The sequence below is a fragment of the Molothrus aeneus genome, chromosome 6, assembly GCF_037042795.1.
Source record: "Molothrus aeneus isolate 106 chromosome 6, BPBGC_Maene_1.0, whole genome shotgun sequence".
NCBI lineage: Eukaryota > Metazoa > Chordata > Aves > Passeriformes > Icteridae > Molothrus > Molothrus aeneus.
In genome coordinates, this window is record NC_089651.1 from 9166234 (window position 1) to 9185449 (window position 19216).

Genomic DNA, 19216 nt, shown 5'->3' on the forward strand with positions numbered 1-19216 from the left:
CTGCTCCCTCCCCAGGGCCAGGCCTGCTGGTCCTGCACACCCCCTTTTCCTCCTTTCCTTCATCCTCCCTCTCCTCTTCACGGCGTTCCAGGCACACCTGGCACCTGGAACCTGGGGCTGTCCGATGGCACCGCAGAGGGATCCTCATTCCTGGGGGATCCCTGAACCTCAGGGCTGCCCATGGGATTGGGGGGGGCTGTGGCCTCACAGAGGGGGTCGGGGGGCACAGTGGGTGCCAAGGGGTATCCAGAGGGGCTTGGAGTGGTCGGAGGGGGCATCCCAGCACCCCAAATCCCTGGAGAGGGGCCGAGGGGGGGTGTGGTGGGAAGCAGGAGCTGGGCCAGGCGGTAGCGGCGGTGTTGAGGGGTGCCAGGGGGTGAATCTTCAGGGACTGGGGACTGGGATGAGGATGGGGGTGAGGATGGGGACTGGGATGAGAATGGGGGTGAGGACGAGGACTGGGGTGAAGATGGGGATGAGGATGTGGACAGATCACTGCCCTGCAGCAGGAGCCGGATGTCTGTGGCTGACGGAGGGAGGATTATGGTCAGCACCCACCTCTTTCCCAGGCCAGGACCCCCAGTCCGGAGGGGGCACATCCAAGTGCCTGAGGTTGGATCCAGGGATCCCATTACCTGGGCAGGATGGGCAGCAGCCCATGGGCAGTATGTGGGGCTCAGAGCAAGAGCGGGGGCACGGCCTCTCCTCACAGCTCACCTCTCCAAGCTGGAAAAACAGGGATCAGCCAGCCCAGCCCTTGCTGGGATCCAATGACACTGGCACAGGCACCATGGACATGGGCATCCCATGGGAATGGGTGGGAGGTCTAACCTGGCAGGTGCAGCGGGTACAGGGCTGTCCCTCAGGAATGAAGCTCTGGCCGTTCTCCACCTTCCTGCCCTGGTAGTTGCAGTCTGCAGGGACCAAGGTCCAGAGGGGGTTTTGGGGGGCTCGGGGAGATTTTGGGGGGGTTCAGTGGGATTTTGAGGACCCGCCCAAGCTCGTACCCTCACAGACGGGGCAGCACCGACCCTCGGGGTGGAAGGGGTAGGAGCACACGATGGCACATTCCAGAGGCGAGCAGGCCACCGAGCCCAGCTGCGAGAGACGGGAGAGACCCCCGAGGGCCGGGCGTTAGGAACCCCGGAGCGCCCCCGGAGCTTTTCCCTGCAACGGAGCCAAAAACCGGGCTTCAGCCCACGGGGCGGGAGCCGCAAATCCTCTGGGAATGCCCGGCCCAGCCCTCACCAGGCAGATGCAGCTCAGGCAGGGATCCAGCGCCGACGGGAAGGTCTCATTGTTGGAAAAGATCCTCCCCATGTAGGTGCAGCCTGCGGGGAGAGGGGCTCAGGCGGTCCCCGGGCGGCTCAGAATCCCGGAATTCCGGGCGCGCCCTCACCTGCGGAGCAGTCGGGGCAGCACTGCCCGGGAATGCGGATGGGATAAGGACACGTCTCCACACAGTCCGTGCGCTGGCAGCTCACGGAGCCGTCTGCCTGCAGGCGGGAACACCCTGACAGACACCTCGGGATTCCCAAACCCGCCGGATTTGGGGGATTTGGGGCCTGACAGGCCACGGGCATCCTGAGGGCGGGAATGGAGCAGGAGCCGTGCGCTGGGGCAGGGATAGGGAAGAGGGAATGAAGCAGAGCAGGTTCTCATTCACCTGGCAGATGCATAACTCACAGGGATCGCCCGGAGACCAGATCTGTCCAACGGGAAACTCCACACCATTGTCATCCAGGAAGCAACCTGGGTAGGATCCCTGTTCCCAGCTGTCCTGTAAAACCTACCCTTCCTGTCCCCAGGGGTTCCCTATATTCCACCCTTCCTGTTCCTAGATTTTCTCCATCTCACACCCTTCCTGAGTATCCCCACATCCCACCCTCTCTGTCTCCAGCTGTCCCCCCTTCATCCCACCCTGCCCTTCCCCACATCCCATCCCCAAATGTCCAAACATCTCACTCTTCCCATCCCCAAGTGTCCCCCACATCCTCTATCCCAGCTGTTTTTCCCGTGCCATGCCACTCCCGTTTCCCCCAGCTTTTCCCCCTCATTCCTCTCTCCCTGTCCCTCCCTGTCCATTCCCAGCTGTGTCACTCATCCCGACTCACCGGCAGGGGCTGGAGGGTCCCGGCAGGTGGAGCAGCACTGCCCGGGACCCAGCTGCCGCTGGTGCTGGGGACAATCCAGCACGGGGCAGGGAGTGAAGGAACATTCCACCTCTCCTCCCTGGAGACACGGGAATGGGTCACCTGCTGTCCCTACCATCAGCCCCCAGTGAAGCTGGGATGCCCCCAGCCGGTGCTGGGAAGCACTGGAGTATCCCCGGGGATCCTCATCCCTGGGGACCTCCCAGCTTTGGGGATCCGCATGCCTGGGGACATCCAGGACCCACCTGGCAGACACAGGTGGTGCAGTCGTCCCCATCCAGGCTGAACCGGGCTCCGTGCACATATGTGCGTCCCCGGAAATTGCACTTTTCTGGGAAAAGGGGAAGGAGTGGTGCTGGAGAGCCAAGCATGGCTCTTCCCTCGCCCCCAGCTCAGCCTGGGGGTACTCACACCCCCAGACTAGGGGTTCTGGGATCACCTGGATTGCAGGAGCAGCAGTCAGCCGGAGAGGGGCTGGGGCAGGATCCTGGGGGACATTCCGGGGACAGGCAGGAGACATTCCCGGCCTGTGGAGGGGAACATGGGGCTGGGAAAGAGGACCCTGATTCCCCATGGAGGGATGAGGGAAGGGTGTCATCAGCTCCAGTGCATCCCAATCCATGGTTGAGCCAGGATGCAGGATGAGGGTCCTGATAAGGGTCTCCAGAGGTGGGAGGTTCCCAGGGATGAGGGGGGATTCTCCCATCCCAATCCAGCTCACCAAGCAGACGCAGATGGTGCAATTCCCATTGGATGGGGAGAAGACATCGCCCTCGGCCCTGGCCACCCCCTCGTGCAGGCACCCTGCAAGCCATGGGGGTCAGGGGCATCCCCCTGGGAATTCAAGGGGGGCCATCCTGGGAATTGGGGGGATCAGGGGGTCGGGACTCACCCGTGCAGGTGGGGCAGCAACCCCCAGCCGGAGCGGGAAGCGGGTGGGAGCAGGGAACGGAGCAGCTCACGGTGTCACAGAGGACTTGTCCCCCCTGCCAGGACATGTGGTGGCTCATCCCAGGTCGGGATGGTGCCATGGGAAGGATGGGATGGCAGGATGGGATGCTCACCTGGCAGGTGCAGCTCTGGCAGCCTGGCTCTGTCCAGCGACTGCCGGGCTCCCGAGAGATTCCCCGGTGCCAACAGTGACGGGATGGTGGGATGGAGGTGCCGGGGGCTCCCTGATTCATGGCACGTGGGGATGGCTCAGGGGACAGGGATGGGGAGGAGGGAGGGAATTGGGTACCAGGAGCTGCCACAGGGAGGTGGGGAGAGGGGGAGCCCCTCGGGAGCAGGTGGGAGCCAGGAGGGAGCAGGACAAGAGTGGGTGGATGCTGCAGGGATTGCAGGATGGGCGATGGGGCCAGGATAGATTTGGGGTACCCTAGGAAGGAAATCAGGAAGGCAGAGACATCACTTGGGGCTGGCAGGGAGATGGGAGCATCCCATTCTGCTCCTCCAGCCAGGAGAAGGACACGGATACCTTCGCAGGACACCCTGTCCGCGCTGAGCCGGTATCCAGGGCGGCAGGAGCAGCGAAAGCTGCCGGGAATGTTGTGGCAGCTGTGCTGGCAGGAGCGGCGGGTGCCAGGCCGCTGGCACTCGTCCACATCTGTGGGATAAGGGAACGTGGCAGGAGCTGCTGCACCCTGGGATGTGGCCCAGAAAAGAGCCAGAAGCACCAGGATGGCCCATGCAGGGATGAGGATGAGGTGGCAGCACTGTGGTCATGGGCTGATGGACACCTCCATCCCCTGGGATTTGTGGCATGATGAGGAAAGGGGGTCTGGCACAGTGCCCACAGGCTCATGGCCACCTGCATCCCTTGGGATTCATGGCATGGAGAGGGATAAGGGTTAAGCATACATGCAGGGGCTCAGTGACCACCTCCACGCTTGAGATTCATGGCATGGAGAGGGAAGGGGGTGTGGCAGTGTTCAGGATCTCAGGGCCACCTCCATCCCCCGGGAGTGATGGGAAGAGCCCCATCCCAGTGCTCACCCACGCAGGAATGCCGATTCCCGTGGAGGTGGTATCCGGGCCGGCAGGAGCAGCGGTAGCTGCCCACACTGTTCTCGCAGCGGTGCTGGCATGGCGTGGCCTGGCATTCATCCGTGTCTGGGGGTTGGGATGAGGGTCAGGATCCCTTGGGAGCCCCAGCCGCCCCCCTGGGACCCCACGCACCCCGGCAGCTGCGGCGGTCAGCAGAGAGCTCCCGGCCAGCTCCGCACTCGCAGGCGAAGCCGCCCTCCGTGTTCACACACGTCCCCTCGCAGGCTGCGCTCTGGCACTCATCGATGTCTAGGGGACACGGGGAACGGTCAGATTTGGGGCGTGGGCACCACGGGGATGTGCACTCCCATCAGGATGCACCACTCCCACTCCCCACAGCCATCAGGATGCACCACTCCCACTCACCAGTGCAGCGGACACCGTTGGCCGTCTCGGCCATGGAGAAGCCAACGGGACACACGCGGGCGACCTCCTGGCAGCCACCGTGGTTACAGGACAGGTCACAGCCGTACTCTCCGCAAGTCCCCGGTGGCTCTGGAACACGGACATGGCGTCCATGGGGTACCCATGCCACCCCAGGACAACCCGCTTCCCATCCCACTCCATGGATTCCCCCAGGGATGGGGACAGTGCCAGGGAGAGGTGACAAGGAGCCACGGTCACCTCCATCTACTGGGATTTGTGGCATGGAGAGGGAAGAGGGTTGGGCACGGTGCCCATGGGATTGTGGCCATCTCTATCCCTTGGGATTCATGGTGTGGAGAAGGAAGGGCATCCAGCATAGCCACTTCTGTCAGTACCTGGGCAGGTGATTCCCTGCTCTCCATCCGGGCACATGCAAAGGTTGGGAGCGATGCAGGAACCACCACCGCAGCCGAAGGAGCAGAGTGCTGTGGGAATGAAAACAGGAGCTCTGGGAATGGGAACAGGACTCCCACAAGCCCCCCAGACCCCCATACTCACGCAGGGTGCACTTCCCGCTGCCCGGAGACAGCATCCAGCCAGGACAACATCCGCTGCCGGAGCCTGGGAAGCAGACGTGGGGCCCCACGCGGCGCCTGTGGGACACCAGAGCCTGAGGCCACCCTGTCCTGAGCCCCCTGCACAGAGCAAAGGTCCCAGGAATGGGAGGACAGGAGGACAGCCGGAGCGGTCAGGATGTGCCCATGTACCGGGAAGCAGAGCATGGCACGGATCAGAGAGAGGTAGGATAAGGTGGGACGGAGAGGGGACAGCCACTTCCCAGCCATCCTGAACATCCCAGCACGTGGTGACGGGAGAAGCGCCCCCCGGCTGGACGGGGATACGGGGAGCAAGACAGGGATGTGGGGAGAAGGACAGGGATGAGGGGAGCAGCACAGGGATGCGGGGAGCAGTGTCATGCTCCCCTGGACCCGGGAAGAGGGAGGGAATTGTGGGGTGCCAGCCCCTCCGGCCGGGACCCCTCCGGCCAAGCCCTCCTGCAGCGGGAGGCAGGGATAGACCGAGCCCGGCAGGCTGCCCATCCCAGGTGTAGCTGGAAGAGGGAGAAGGAAAAGGGGGGAATCCAGCTACCTCTCCACGGCAAAGCTGGCCGGCTTCTTCCTCGCGGGATACACCCTGCCCTGGCCGCTGGAGAGGAACAGGGACACACAGGCAGCCTGGAAGAGCAGCTCCACCAACATGACAGGCGGCTCCAGCACGTCCCGGCGCCCGCCTTCCCGCCTGCCTTCCCGCTGGCCCTTGGCCCTGCTCCTCCTCCTCCCGCCGAGCCGGGAACAATGCGGGATTGGAGGGGGGCGAGAGCGGGGGGGGTCGCCAGCGGCACCCACCCACCCCCCCCAAACCCACACGGGGCCCTGGGGTCACCCCAGGGTTGTCCCGTTCAACTGGGGCGAGTGGGACCCATCCCGGCCATTCCTGCCCTGGCTGCGCGCCGGGGAACGGGGTCCCCCCCAGGTTTGGGAAGCAGCGGGAAAGGCGTCCCCCCTTCTCTCCTTTCCCACATCTGGCAAAGATCCGGCATGGCCTCTCCCCACCCCTCCTCCTCCTGCTCCTTCTCCTGGAGGCGCTGGGCCGCCTTCCCAGCCCTGCACGGGGACCCACGCGGCGGAGAAAGGGGCCAAGTGGAGCCGGGATGGTTGGATGCAGCCAGGAGGGAGAGGGATGCTGTGAGACACCCCACTCTGGTGACCCCCAGATTCCCCCCGGCCCCATGCCCCCATCCCAGGGCAGGGAATGAAGCAAAGGTTGGAGGCAGGTAAATGATTGATCCCATGGAGCAAAAGGTGCTGCTGCCTCCAAAATTCCCAATCCAGCATGGATTTCTCCCCAGAAAATCCTGCCCAAGGGTTGGGATCACCCAGGCAAGACACAGCCCCCTTCCAACTAAAAACCACGGTGGGGTGGGGTCATGCTGTTTTTTTTAGGAACCCAATGCAGCCATGAGAAGCTCCTGTCCTAAGGGAATGTGATCCCAAATCCCTGGGAGGCAGCTCCAGTGGCAGTGGATAAATGATCCAGCCCTAGCCAGCAGTGCTTTTATCCCAAAAAAAGCAGGGTGCCAACATTGCATTGGCACCACCACCCCCAGTTTTGGTGGGGAAAAAAGAGCACTGCCAGGTCCTGGGCTGTGCTGCTCCCTGGGCCTCCCAAAATTTGGGAACAGGCTGCTCCAGGCAGGTAAACAGAGCCCGAGGTAACAAAAGCAGCAGCAGCAGCACAGAGTCCAAGGTCACTCCCTGCTCCCCCAGCTCTCGGAAGAGATGTCCAAATATAGCCTTGTCCCTGCGGTCTCCTCTGGAAACACAGGATGGAAGCGGGAGCCAGGGATGATTCCAGCACGAGGTGTCTCTGGGAGGGAAGGATTTGGGGAAAACCCGCAGGGAATGGGACTTGGGAGGCACTTAATCAGGGGCTACAAGGGAGATCTAGGCAGGGGAGAGCATGGTAAGATCCAGGATAAGCCCCAGATTCCATGAGAGATGTGAAGGAGGTGGGAGACCACAAGAACTATTAATGACTAGCCAGAGGCTGGAAAATCCAGCTTTCCCAAAAAATTCCATTACAATCTGCCTCTCAAGGCACTCACAGTGCTACTGGCAACCAGACAAGGAACTAAAATTTCCTACAAATCCAAGAAAAGCCAGAAAAATGCACCTGCAAAACAGGTGTTCCCAAGATCCCAGAGCCGAGGACACGGATACCATCATTCCTCAGGACACAGATCTTTCCTCTTGGACTACTTTATTTGGTAAAACTCCGAAATCAGCAACAGCTTAAACTTCCCAGAACTTCCCTCCCTGAGCAAGGCATGGATCCTATGGAGAGTTATCCCGCTCGGCTCCAGCCTCGGCTGCTCCTCCAGCTTTGATTCCTCTTCCAAAAAACCACAAGGAATCAAAAAAAAAAAAAAACCAGGATCAAAAGCAAAACCAAAAGCCAAAAAAAGTAATAAAATATCTAAGGACATCAGGGAAAAGGGAATCGAGGCGAGGGCATCAGATCCCAGTGGATCACCCAAGGAAAGGGACAGTTCTGGGTCCAGCCAATTCTGCAGAATCCATAAATCCCAGCAGGAGATGACTGACACCTCCCCAAATTCCTAACAAGCTGCGTCCCCTGCGAGATTCCATCCCCCTCTGGCCACTGCTGCCAGTGTTGGGCACAGCTGGGGAAGGATTCCCTTGCTCCATGTGGAGGGCAGGGGTAGGGAACAATCTCGAGTCCTGCTAATGGATCCGGGTCAGCTCCTCTACGATCTTGATCAGGTCATCCACGGTGGCTTCCCTCTTCATCCCGCTTCCGTCGTCGATCTGCACAGGGAGCAAAAGGCATTGGAGACATTGGCAGGTGCCAAAAAAGATTCCCAGATCATTCAGGAAGGTGTGGATTTAGCACTTCCCAGAGAGACTGTGGCTTCCAGGGCTTCCCCTGGAAGTGTCCCAGGCCAGGTTGGACAAGGCTTGGAGCAACATGGTTCAGTGAGGTGTCTTTAAGTTCCTTCCAACCCAAACCATTCCATAACTCTACAATTCCATGACTTACTGAGCCTGGATTCCTGAGCAAGATCCTTGAAGGATCCAAGGCCACATTCCTAAGCTCACCTGCAGGTTTGCCACCACTTCCTGCATCTTGGGCCTGCTGATGTCCAGGAAACTCTCAATCAAGTCTCCATCAATGAATCCTGTGGCTGGCTCCGTCTTCCGTTCAGTGTGGAACGATCTCCAGGTGCCGCTGTCAAGGAGCCAAATCCACAGGGAATAACACCAGCCCTGGACATGGTTAATGGTGGGATGGCAGTGCTGGGTTAATGGCTGGACTCTGTGGTCTCACAGAGATTTCCCATCTTCAATTCCATGATTGCTCAGGGCAATGGCAAACCCACTCCCACCCTCTCCAGCTGGTCAACTCCACCCAGCACAAGCTCCTGGCTGGAATGCTAAAGGATATAAGGAATGCTCAATCTTCCCCACGCTCTTGATGACTTTGTTGAGCCTGTTCTGCATGTCCAGGAGCAGGTTGTACCAGCTTTCCGACAGGGATGTCACCAGGCCTGCACGGGAATAACGGTCATGGGAATGTGGCAGGGGGTGGAGCTGGATGAGCTTCCCAACCCAAACCATTCCAGGACTCTGCAGGGAATCCTCAGCCCTTGCTCCTTACCGATCATTCCATTGACAGTGCCAAAGAGCACGGATCCCTGGGTGGGTGTGGAAGTCTCTCCCAAGTTCTGCATGACCAGGGATCCGTGGCAGAAGACATTGACGAACTCTCCTAGGTGGGATAATCCCACTTCCTGCAGGTGCTGCCGCTCCTCGTCCGTCGTGGCCGCACTGGAATCCCAAACACCGCTCAGTCCCGGATGGGGGCACTCTGAAACTTTCCCTTGCTCCCAAAAGCTGGGAATACTCCTCCAGTTTTCCTGAAGATCCCATAATCCATCCCTCCCAGCATGTGCTGTCACATCACATCCCCATCCAGTTTACCTGTCCTTCTGGCACACGAACAGATTGAAAGCATTCTCCGCTCCCAAGAAATTATCATCATCCAGGATCTCCACGGCACTCATCCAGTTTGGATTGAAATCCCGGGCAATCTGGAAGGGGCCAAGAAGGGACACGCTGTGTCCAGGTGGCCTGGCCTGGGATCCTGCATCCTCATCCCACCCAACACCAATATTCAGGAGCAAGGCAGGATCCAGGCATGTCCCTCTCTGCTCCAGGAAGCAGCAGAGCAGGAAAGGCACTCCTGGAGATGGTCCTAGTCCAAGTGGCACTTGGATAACATCCTGAAAAAGCGTGGAGCAGCCTATGCCAAAGCCACTCCAGCAATTTAAACCCCCATTCCAAGTGGACACCAGGCATCCCAGATGGCACCTCCCACCCACCAGGCACCAGCTGCTCTTCCCACAGCCAGTTCCCTGGAAACTGAGGGATCCATCCCTCCAGGAACCACAGGGATCCATGTCAAACCTTATCCAGTCAAGCTAAACTCCTCCTTTTATCCCCTCCAACACCATTCCTGTGCCCAGAGCTGTCAGAATTGATTCCTGGCACCGCTTCCTTACCTCCTCGAAATTCCCTTCCATGGGTTTGTAGGCCAGGAGCAGCACGGAGCGCATGAGGTCTCCCACCAGGATGAAATCCCCCTTGGTTTTCAGGTACAGGGCCATGATGTTGTTGTAGTGGTTGCACTCCGTGCGCAATTCCTTCTCCGCTGTCCACTCGTACAGGCGGACCTGTGGGATGGGACACGGATTGGGATTCTCCAAATGGGAGCTGGGATATGCTCCTCAACAGACACCTGGCTGACATCCAGATCCACAAGCATGCTCCCAAAAAGAAGTCAGGGCCTTGCCTACCGTGCTGTTGATGCTGGCTAACAGCTTCCCGTTGAATTCCACCATGGAATACACAGCTCCCTTGACCTCCTTCTCAGCTAGGCTCTGCAGCTTCCCTGGAATAAAGCCAGGCATTACTTGGGTTGTTTATCCAAAGAGTGGGAAGTCAAGGGGGTTCAGCCCAGCTGGCCTGAATTTTGTTTCCTAAAAAAACTGTCTCTGAGGGGGACAAGTGACATGGAAAGCAAATCCCAGAATCCAGGGCTGGTGAGGGATTCTCAGGCATCTCTCGGAGACAGGGGGAAAGGGAACACAGCACCTCAACAACAGATTCCTTGGGAAAAACTGCCTGCTACTATGACACAAGATCTTGGGGGCTTGAGGAGCTCATCCCTGATCTCCCACCAAAAAAGCTGGATTTTTCCAGGTGAGAACACCTTGATCTTACCATCGGAGTAGTGGAAGACAACAATCCGGCCCTGCTTGGGCTCCGCTTCCTCGGGATACACCATGGCAGTGCCCACAATGAAGTAGGTGTTGGGATCCTTTCCCAGCTTGCAGGAGACCAGGCTGAGGGCATACTCATTTTGCAGGAATTGGTGAGCATGGAGCACTGGGGGAAAAAAAAAAAGCAGGAAAGGTAGGAACAACTGGGATTCCAAAGTCCTTAAACTGAAAGCTTAAGACATATCCGAGAGATTCCCTGCCCTATTCCCCACCACTTTGTGCCCATCAAAAATTGCTCTTCCTTAAATCTTATGGCTGATGTTCCTCCAGGAAAATGCTTTGGCTGAAGCTCCCCATGGCTTCTCCAGGATGGGAAAAGCTGGATTTTGGAATGGGACAGGTACCTTCAAAGGTGTGCTGGTCTATGATGAGCAGGTTGTGCACTTCCACCTCCTCTCCGAAGGATGTCTCGTGCGGAGCTGTGCTGCTGGAAAACAGCTTGCTGGTGCTCACACTGCTGGACAAGGCCTGGGAAACAGGAAAATCCATCACATCCTGGTGCTACTTGGGATGTCCACACAGCCTCAGGTAGCCAGTGAATGGGCAAAGGAATAGGAGAACAGGTGGAGCAGGGAATGAGTAAAGGGACACACACTCCCTGCTCCTGGCAGGGATGAGTGATGGTGTTAATCTGAGTTTACAAAGAGCTGGTTTCCAGAGCTGGATCCTTGGGAAAAGGAAAACTGGAGACCACACAGAAGCCTGTATGGGATGTGGAAGGAGCAGCACCCAAAAAAGGGGATCAGGTGGAACAGTGGCTGTGTCACCCCCTCGGAGAGATCCCACCATCCCATTCCTCCCCAGCTGAGGAATGGGACTGGACTCACAGCTTTGGAAAGGAGGACCATCAAGGAAAACCTGGATCAGAAATTCTGATCCCCACAGCATAGGGATGACCCAGTCTGGGATCTCACCTGGGTGCTGGCACTGGGTCTGAGCGCTGTGGTGCCCCCACTGGCATCCTGCACCTCAATCCGGCTGGAGAGCACCCCAAAGCACTGGGATACCTCCTGGTAGCAGATTTTCCTGTGGGACAAACAGAGCCATGTGGGTGGGAGAGCCAGGAAAGGCCATTGCAAGAGCTCTGGAAGCAACAAGAGCTGTCTGTTTGCTCCTGGGATGGCAACATTGCCCCAACTCTTGTCCTGTGCAGCAGAGCACCCTGATCCCAGGAATCCTCATCCCAGGAATCCTCACCTGGGCGACTCATAGAGGGGAACAGTGCGGATGTGCAGCTTCTGGATCTCATCGATGGTGCCAATGGTCAGGGTGCTGTTGTTGGCCAAGGCCAAACTTGTGGGGGAAAAAAAAATCATGGAAAACTGGGTGAAACAGCAAGAACCTCCCTCTCCTCCATATCCCTTAGGATCAGGAACTCGTGGCAGGCTCACCTGTCGGGGTATCCGTCGGAATTGAGGGGGCACATGTAGTTGACCTCCTTGAGGTTGACGTTGGAGAAGACCAGCTTGTGGTTGCTGCTGTAGATGACGGTGGGGCGGTCAGAGCAGGCAAACACGTTGGTGGTGGACAAGGAGCGGAATGTCCTCAGCACCGTGGGCTGCGTGCCCAGGGTCACCTTCTTCCTGTCACTCAGCAAGCCTGGATTCAAAGGGAAAACAGACTGGGATATGCCACAACACCTCAGGGAAAAAAGGATTGAGGCTAAGCACACCCCAGATTTAAGAATCCATCTCCTTCCTTCAGTGTGCTGGAGAAATCCCCCAGCCCACAGCCAGGCCCTGAGCATGAGGCTGAGAAAGCAAGGAGGATCTTTCCCAAAAACTGGAAAGGAAGGAAAAAGGTCACCTGTCTCAAGGCTGAGGCCGAAGTAGAAGAGAGCTCCGTCCCCCAGGGCACACAGGAGGTAGTGGCTGCTCTCGAAGGTCGTCATCAGGATGGAGCGAGGGATAATCTCTGTGGGAAGCAGGCAAAGGGATGGATGAGGTCATTCAGGACATGGACAGTGACCACTGCCACCCTTGGGAGGCTCCTACCTCCTCCCAGCATCTCCTTGTGCAGCAGCTCGAAGGACGGGAGCTTCAGGATGCGGGCAGAGATGTCGGTCCAGAGCCCGATGGCACAGAGCGGGGACATCCCGTTGGAGTCTCCCAGGGGGGTGATGTCCAGGCAGGCCACCTCGTGCTCCATCTCCGTGCAGCTGGGAGGAAGAAGAGAGGACAGGTGTCTGCCTGGATCCCAAATCCCAGCATCCCCAGAGCCCTCAGGATGTGGGCTCACCTGATCTGCCGCAGCTCCTGAGGCCGGATTTCCAGGTAGTACAAGGCTCTTCCCACGGCCACCACCACCTGGTTGCTGTTGCAGGAAGCGACGCTGATGTTCTTCCCATTGGGCTCTTTCCACTCACTCACCAGGGATTTGGGCTCCTGGCTGACCAGTCGCACCGAGGCAGACGTGATCTGGGGAGACAGGAAAAATAATGGAAAACAGTGTTTCCAAGGTGGGTAGCACAGCAAGAACCTCCCTCTTTCCATATCCCTTACAAACATGAGCCCAGGATCCTGTTTGCTGATCCCATCAGCTCAGGGAAGCACTCCAACCTCTGCTTTGGATATGTCACAATCCATACGGCACCAGGAGAGCCATATCCATGTTTTCCTCATGCTGGATTTACCTGGATCAGCTGCTGATGTGCCACATTGCCACAGAAGAAGGTCTGCTGGTCATCCACAAATCCCGTGAGCTCTGTCTCTTCCACTTCCTCTCCGTTCAACATCAGAACCCTGAGCAGGGAAGGGAATTCCCATTAATTCCTGCTCCAACATGGGGCTAAGAGCCTGGACCAGCTCACCCCACCTTTACCTGGTCTGGCCAACAAATGACAGCACCAAGGTGTTGTCTGTCTCCCGGTGTGGATCCGACCTCAGTGGCCACAATCCTGCAACAAGGAGGCCACAGTTCCTCACAATTCCACATCTCAACCTCATCTGTGCCCACCATGTCCCCCCTCAGGCTGTGGAACACCTCCCACACCTTTAATTCCCGGCAGGTCGATGCTGGCATGCTCATGGATCCCGATGCCGTTACGGATGATCCGCAGCGATCCCTCTTTGAAGGCCCCGGAGCAGGTGACCAGCTGGAGGAAAAGCAGATGGACTTTACCAGCTGTGGCTGGGAAGCTTTCTCACTCTTCTCTGTGAGGTCCCACTTCTCATGGAAATGGGGAAGCCATTCTTGAATCATGGAATTCTGGAATGCTTTTGGTTGGAAGGACTGAAAGATCCACCAAGGCCAGGCTGGACAGGGCTTAGAGTAACCTGGTCTACTGGAAGGTGTCCCTGCCCATGGAATGAGATGTTCCTTAAGGTCCCCTCCAACCCAGACCATTCTGGGATCCTATGATTTTATGGACACACTCGGGCAAAAATTCCCAGCAGTGGGAGGGAAAAGCAGGGATGTTACCTGGCCTTGGCCTTGCCTCTCCAGGTCCACCACGCACATGTCCACGATGGGCCCGAGGTTGGTGAAGGTCTCCATGGCCACCACGTAGGATCCCTGCTCGTTGCTGTCCACGTTGAGCTGGGAATAAATACTGGAATCAATTTCCGTCTTTCAAGAAGCAGGAGAGGGAAAGGGTGGGCAAGGAGAAGACAGGAAAATGTATCCACATCTCCAGGTTTTGACGGAAATTGAGTCCTGGGGGAACACACAGCCAGGAGCTGCCACGCACCTTCACGAGCTGGGAATCTCCAAGCCTGGAGCCAACAAACACCACTCCGTTATCCAGGTAGGTCAGGCACTCAGCAATGGATGTCTGGGAAATGGGAAGAGGCAGGTGACCCTCCAGTGGCATGGAAAGGTCCTGGCACACACACACACCTTCCACCACTGAGCTGTTATCCAACAGAAACACCCTGGGCAAGGTAAGGGGATTTAATCCCTTCATAAATCCCACAGAGTCCAAGCTCCTCCCAGTACAGGTACCAGGAAAAAAAATGGGAAGGAGGTATAAGTTTTAGTGCCCAGAGGGAATTTTCCCAACAGTTCAGGGCTGTGTCAAATGTGAAGTATCAACACCTCCAGCTCCCAGAATTCCCACTAATTCCTGAACAGCGCCCTTCCAGACTTGGGAGAATCCCAGGCAAGTGCCAGGGATGACCCAGGTGATTCCTACCTCTCCCAGCAGCTCCACACGCAGATCCTTCAAGGTGACAGTGCCGTCCATCTGCTCCTCCTTTTCCAGGAGCAGCATGAAGAGCCTCCCTTCCATGTCTCCCAGCAAATACCGCGATCCGTTGGGATCCACGCGGTTGTGGCACACGATGGTGCTTTGCTGCAGGGAAAGAAGGGAACTTCAGGATTCCACTGGAACAGCCCCAAACTGGTCCCCAAAAGTTCTGTGCAGGTGACATGCTCCCAGCTCCAGTATCCCACCCCTTCCAGAGCTCCAGGAGCAGACTGAGACCTTCAGGCACCAATATTCCTGTTTCTTCCCCCAAGATATTTAGCTTGTGCTTATTTCCATCTTAAAAGGACTTTTGGATGGCAATTCCAGCCCTCTTTCAGCTTGGAACAGCACCTCAGCCATGGCATTGGTGCTTCCTCCTGCTATTAAATGTGGGTAGTGGCCTGTTATTCCCACAAAACCCACAAGTCCAATTGCTGTCCTGAAATCTTTAAGCCTTTTCTCCTCTGAACAAGTCTCCAAGGGGCTCATCCATGTTTTCCACTGCCTGAAATGAAACCAGGCTCTGCCCTGGAACTGTGCCCAGACCATGCACTAATTCCTAATTAATCCCATTCCCTGGGGCCCAAACAAAATTCCAAGAGCTCTACAGAAAGAGGAGGCACACAGGGATCACAGATGTCCCTCAGCCCCCAAAAACAGTGACCAGGAAGCCAAACCTCTGGAAGTCCAAGTAAGTGGCACTGTTAGACCACAGCTGGGACAACAGGGGTTTGAATTCCTGTCTGGAAGGCCTGGGAAAGGAGGGATTTTTTGGGATGCAGTCCTGGATCTCCTCACCTTGATGATGGGAGGAGCGATAGCCAGATATTTATCCCCATTGTGGTAGGTGATGGATTCCTGCCCAATGATAATGGCGCCTCCGAAGGGCTCCGGCACTGCAGGAGACACAACAAACATGAGACAACCTGCCTGGAAAAAAGGAGCCATTCAGCCTGGAAAAACATGGGAAGATCTTTTACAAACAAGGCCCAACCTGCAATGACCATGGAGGCTTCGGCCTCCACGTTTTCCTGCTTCCAAGGGCCTTTGTTGAATTCCTTCTCCCGCAGGGACACCTCATATGTCTTCACGTGGCGGCCCTGAGGGTCCTGGCAGAGAAGCAAAAGTGGATGAGATTCCAGAAGTGAGGAGATTCCACCTCACCTCCCGCAAAAACACCCATTCCAGGGAGCTTCTGAGGCTTCTCACCTCCTCATCCTCCTCCACATCCACACGCCACCATTCTCCCGAATTTTTCCATATATAATTACCCCCTGAGGAAATCCCTGAGCTGGAAAAGACTGGGAAGTATTTTTCCATTGTTTTACAATGATATGGGAACTGATAATTCTGGAATTTGTGTTCTTCTGACAACCTGGGAAGAAGTGGCATAATGGAGTATCACCCCCTCCTCCAGCTCTTGCAAAGGTTCAGGAATTCAGGGGGTTTTATCATGTTTCCCTGTAGTTCCCAAAAATTATCCCAGCTGCTGCTGTCCTATTCAGACCAAGCCCTGGAATAATGGGTAATAAATGGAGAAAGAATCAAGGAAACAGCTTGGAAACATTCTCCTCTCCATAGGCAGGGATTGAAACAATCCAGGGGTTTATGAGTCAGAACTGACATCCTGCTCCTGCTCCAAGGGTTGAAGTTGTTTTGACATGGATTTTGGAATCCTTGAAGTTGGAAAAGCACTTTTCCAACTGTTCCCCCAAACCCCAGGTATGTGGTGACAATGTTGTTTCCTTCCTTCAGGAAGTTTGGGGGGGATCCAGCAGTGCCCAAACAAGGAATAATGGACACAATGCTGGCATGGGATTTTAGCTAAGTTTGGGATAGCCTGGAATTTAACACAGGAAAGCTAATCCCTTGCTCATTTAGAACAGCAATGGCTCGTAGGATCAAAAAGGCATCCAGAGAAGACCAGGAATGCTCCTCCCATGAGGAGCCAAGTGATGTGAGAGGTTATGAATCCTCTTTACACACCTGGAATCACCTCCCAAGAATAGCAAGCAGGCCACTGCCTTGTTTTTTAAGGAAAGGCTCAAGTCTTGCTCTGGGAAACAACTGGTTGTGGATCTTGCTGGAAAGATCCTTAAACTCCTCCAGGGGGTATAACAAGGAAAATTCCCACCCAAGGCAGAGATGCCCAGGAATCCTGTGGGAAAGCTCTGCTTCCTCCCTCCCAGAGCTGGAAAAAGGCAGTATGGAGGAACATGGACCTGGAGGAGCTGGAATCATCCCTCATTCTGCCTTCCAAAAAGCCTTTGGAAAACCTTGGGAGCCCTTGGCTCCACCTGGGTAATCCGTGGATAAGCAGGCACCTGGTAGACGAAGCAGATGGTGGGAGCTTGGCAGCCGTAAAGGAATTTCACATCGATGACCTGGAGCTCTTCCAGGCGGATGTTGAAGGCCTTTAACTCCTTGTTGTCCCGATCCAGAGGGATAACCTTGAAGAGGCCGTCATAGAGGCGCAGCCCGATCATCCGGCACTCAGGATCGATGATCCCGATGATCCCGGTCTCCGAGGGCCGCCCAATGCGATCCTGAGGGAGAATTCCAGAGAGAGGGGAAAGGGGATTAGTGCCAGGATAATATCCCTGAAAACATGGACAGGGGTTAGCTGCCAGCCCTTAGGTGAGGAATGGCTCCTTGCACACTTCCCAACAGGCCTGAGAATTCCAGCTGGGAAGCCACCAAGCCTAAGGAGGAGACGCCTTTCCAACTGCCTCACTTGGCAGAGCTCCCACACCGCACAGCTTCACCCCAAATTCCCACAGGACTCATTTCCCAGGGAAAATTCGGCCTCACAAGGAGTTTAGGCTTTCATTTTCCTTAAATTTAACTTGTTATTCCACAAGGTCTCCCAAGAATATAGTTGAATCCATAGGGAAAGGACTTGGGGCATCCTGGTCTAGTGGAAGGGGCAAGGGGTGGAATGAGATGATCTCTAAGTCCTGTCCATCCCACACCATTCCAGGATTCCATGTGCCGGTCTAGATGAGATATTGGGAAGAAATCCTTCTCTGTGAGGGTAATGAGGCCCTGGGATGGATTTCCCAGAGAAATCGTGGCTGTTCCATCCCTGTGGAAGTGTTCCAGGCCAGGCTGGATGGGGCTTGGAGCAACCAGGGATAGCACAAGGTGTCCTTGCCAACAGAAGAGAACTGGATGAGCTTTAAGATCTCTTTTCCAACCCAAACCATCCCAGAATTCCACGAATCCTTCCATAGACCAAGACTAACTCTGGAAACATCCTGTGACCCATCCCAGATCCAGCAGCCGGCAAGGAACCACCAACAGAGCAGCAGAAATCCAACACCCTGCTGCACCAGGAGGGCAAAACCATCCCTAGGGAAGGGCATTCCCATGCCAGGTGCTGCATCGCCCCTCACCTGCACGTTTCCATGGGCACGGGTGATGATGTCAATGCTATCCCCGTTCTGCTTGTATTCCAGGATGCAGGCGTTGTACTTGGCCGTCAGGATGAACAGCAAATCCTTGCTCTCCCCCTGCCCAGAAAAACCCACAGTCAGTGCAAATTCCAGGGGTGGAATTCCCATCCCAGCCCGCCCAGGCGGGCACAGCTCCCTCCCTGCTCTGCCACAGCCACCTTGGGGCGGAAGAGCTCCATGACGGCGGTTTTCCCGTACATCCCCACTTCCTTGACGGGCCGGAGCCCCTCGGCCGTCACAACGTAAATCTCCAGCCGGGTGTTTTTGGCAATCAGCAGGTTCAGGTCCTCCGCAGAGGTGAAGTGTCCTGGGAAAAGAGGGAAGGAATCCCAGAGGAGGGATGAGCTGCAGCTCGGGGAGCCAGGCTGCACTTCCACAGCACCTCCCTGGAGCATCCCAAAATCCCAGCAGCTTCCTTCCACAGTGCTAAATGCTCTCAGCAACTGCTTTCTCTCAGCCTGCACTCCTTGTTTTTCTGCAGAAATGCTCCTTCCACTGTCTTTCCTCAGGAATCCTCATTCCTGGGGTCTCTTCCCACCACGCCCAGCACTCCCAAGGCTCTTGGAGCTCCTGTAGCTTCCCCAAATCCCACTCTCTCTCACTCCTATTATGGATTTCAGGAACACTTTGATCTTTCCTCTACCCCAAAATTCCCCAGTATCCCCAGACCTTCCGATACCCCAAAACCCTCCTGTAAACCAAAATCCCCGGTACTCCAAAACGTACTCCAAAACCCATCCGTGAACCCCAAAACCCTCCCGGTACTCCCAATCCCTTCCCAGTGCCCCAAAACCCCCCCGGGACCCCCAGCGCCCCCCGGCACCTTTATCCCCCTGTGTCTCCCGTACCCCCAGCCCCCGGTACCCCATAACCGCCTCCCACGCCGCCCCAAACAGGGTGCTCCCGTCACCCCCCTCCCCGCCGTACCGGTGACGCAGCCATTGACGGCCGTCGGCTTCTGCGCCGTCACCACGTAGTTGTAGGACATGTTGGGGGAACCGGGAGGTCCCGGCGGGGCGCGGGGGAAACCGGGGGGAACGGAGAGCGCGGCCTCTCCACCGCCTTCGCCGCCACTTCCGGGAAGTAG

General features: G+C 56.8%; 2 protein-coding genes across 2 annotated transcripts; both read right to left on the minus strand.

Annotated features, from left to right (window-relative positions):
• Window positions 1–77: 77 nt before the first annotated feature.
• On the minus strand, window positions 78–5824 carry VWCE (von Willebrand factor C and EGF domains). Its single transcript, XM_066551662.1, has 20 exons — window positions 5715–5824; window positions 5124–5218; window positions 4961–5050; window positions 4566–4694; window positions 4332–4448; window positions 4149–4265; window positions 3631–3759; window positions 3218–3531; window positions 3046–3139; window positions 2875–2957; window positions 2593–2680; window positions 2399–2484; window positions 2115–2232; window positions 1667–1752; window positions 1400–1496; window positions 1249–1331; window positions 1008–1098; window positions 832–914; window positions 636–726; window positions 78–526 (listed from the first exon to the last, which is right to left on the minus strand). Exons 1-20 carry the CDS (start codon window positions 5822–5824, stop codon window positions 78–80), a joined length of 2550 nt encoding a protein of 849 aa, XP_066407759.1.
• Window positions 5825–7368: 1544 nt separating this feature from the next.
• Window positions 7369–19194, minus strand: DDB1 (damage specific DNA binding protein 1). Its single transcript, XM_066552479.1, has 27 exons — window positions 19057–19194; window positions 18288–18436; window positions 18070–18186; window positions 16999–17220; window positions 15669–15783; window positions 15473–15570; window positions 14621–14779; window positions 14177–14260; window positions 13909–14025; window positions 13480–13582; window positions 13309–13384; window positions 13121–13229; window positions 12727–12905; window positions 12483–12646; window positions 12295–12402; window positions 11880–12087; window positions 11686–11781; window positions 11403–11514; window positions 10833–10956; window positions 10430–10594; window positions 10003–10097; window positions 9709–9879; window positions 9128–9237; window positions 8805–8974; window positions 8592–8694; window positions 8246–8369; window positions 7369–7954 (listed from the first exon to the last, which is right to left on the minus strand). Exons 1-27 carry the CDS (start codon window positions 19115–19117, stop codon window positions 7871–7873), a joined length of 3423 nt encoding a protein of 1140 aa, XP_066408576.1. The 5' UTR covers window positions 19118–19194; the 3' UTR covers window positions 7369–7870.
• Between the last annotated feature and the right edge of the window lie 22 nt (window positions 19195–19216).

Excerpts from the sequence above, each read along its gene's own strand:
- VWCE (XM_066551662.1), bottom strand. The coding sequence starts at position 5,824 with ATGTTGGTGGAGCTGCTCTTCCAGGCTGCCTGTGTGTCCCTGTTCCTC. Across the intron at positions 4,695-4,960 it reads GCAGGGAATCACCTGCCCAG|AGCCACCGGGGACTTGCGGA; the intron begins GTACTGACAGAA and ends TCCGTGTTCCAG. Across the intron at positions 1,753-2,114 it reads GGACCCTCCAGCCCCTGCCG|GTTGCTTCCTGGATGACAAT; the intron begins GTGAGTCGGGAT and ends GATCCTACCCAG.
- DDB1 (XM_066552479.1), bottom strand. The coding sequence starts at position 19,117 with ATGTCCTACAACTACGTGGTGACGGCGCAGAAGCCGACGGCCGTCAAT. Across the intron at positions 18,437-19,056 it reads CGTCAATGGCTGCGTCACCG|GACACTTCACCTCTGCGGAG; the intron begins GTACGGCGGGGA and ends CTCTTTTCCCAG. Across the intron at positions 12,647-12,726 it reads CAGGAGCTGCGGCAGATCAG|CTGCACGGAGATGGAGCACG; the intron begins GTGAGCCCACAT and ends TCTTCCTCCCAG.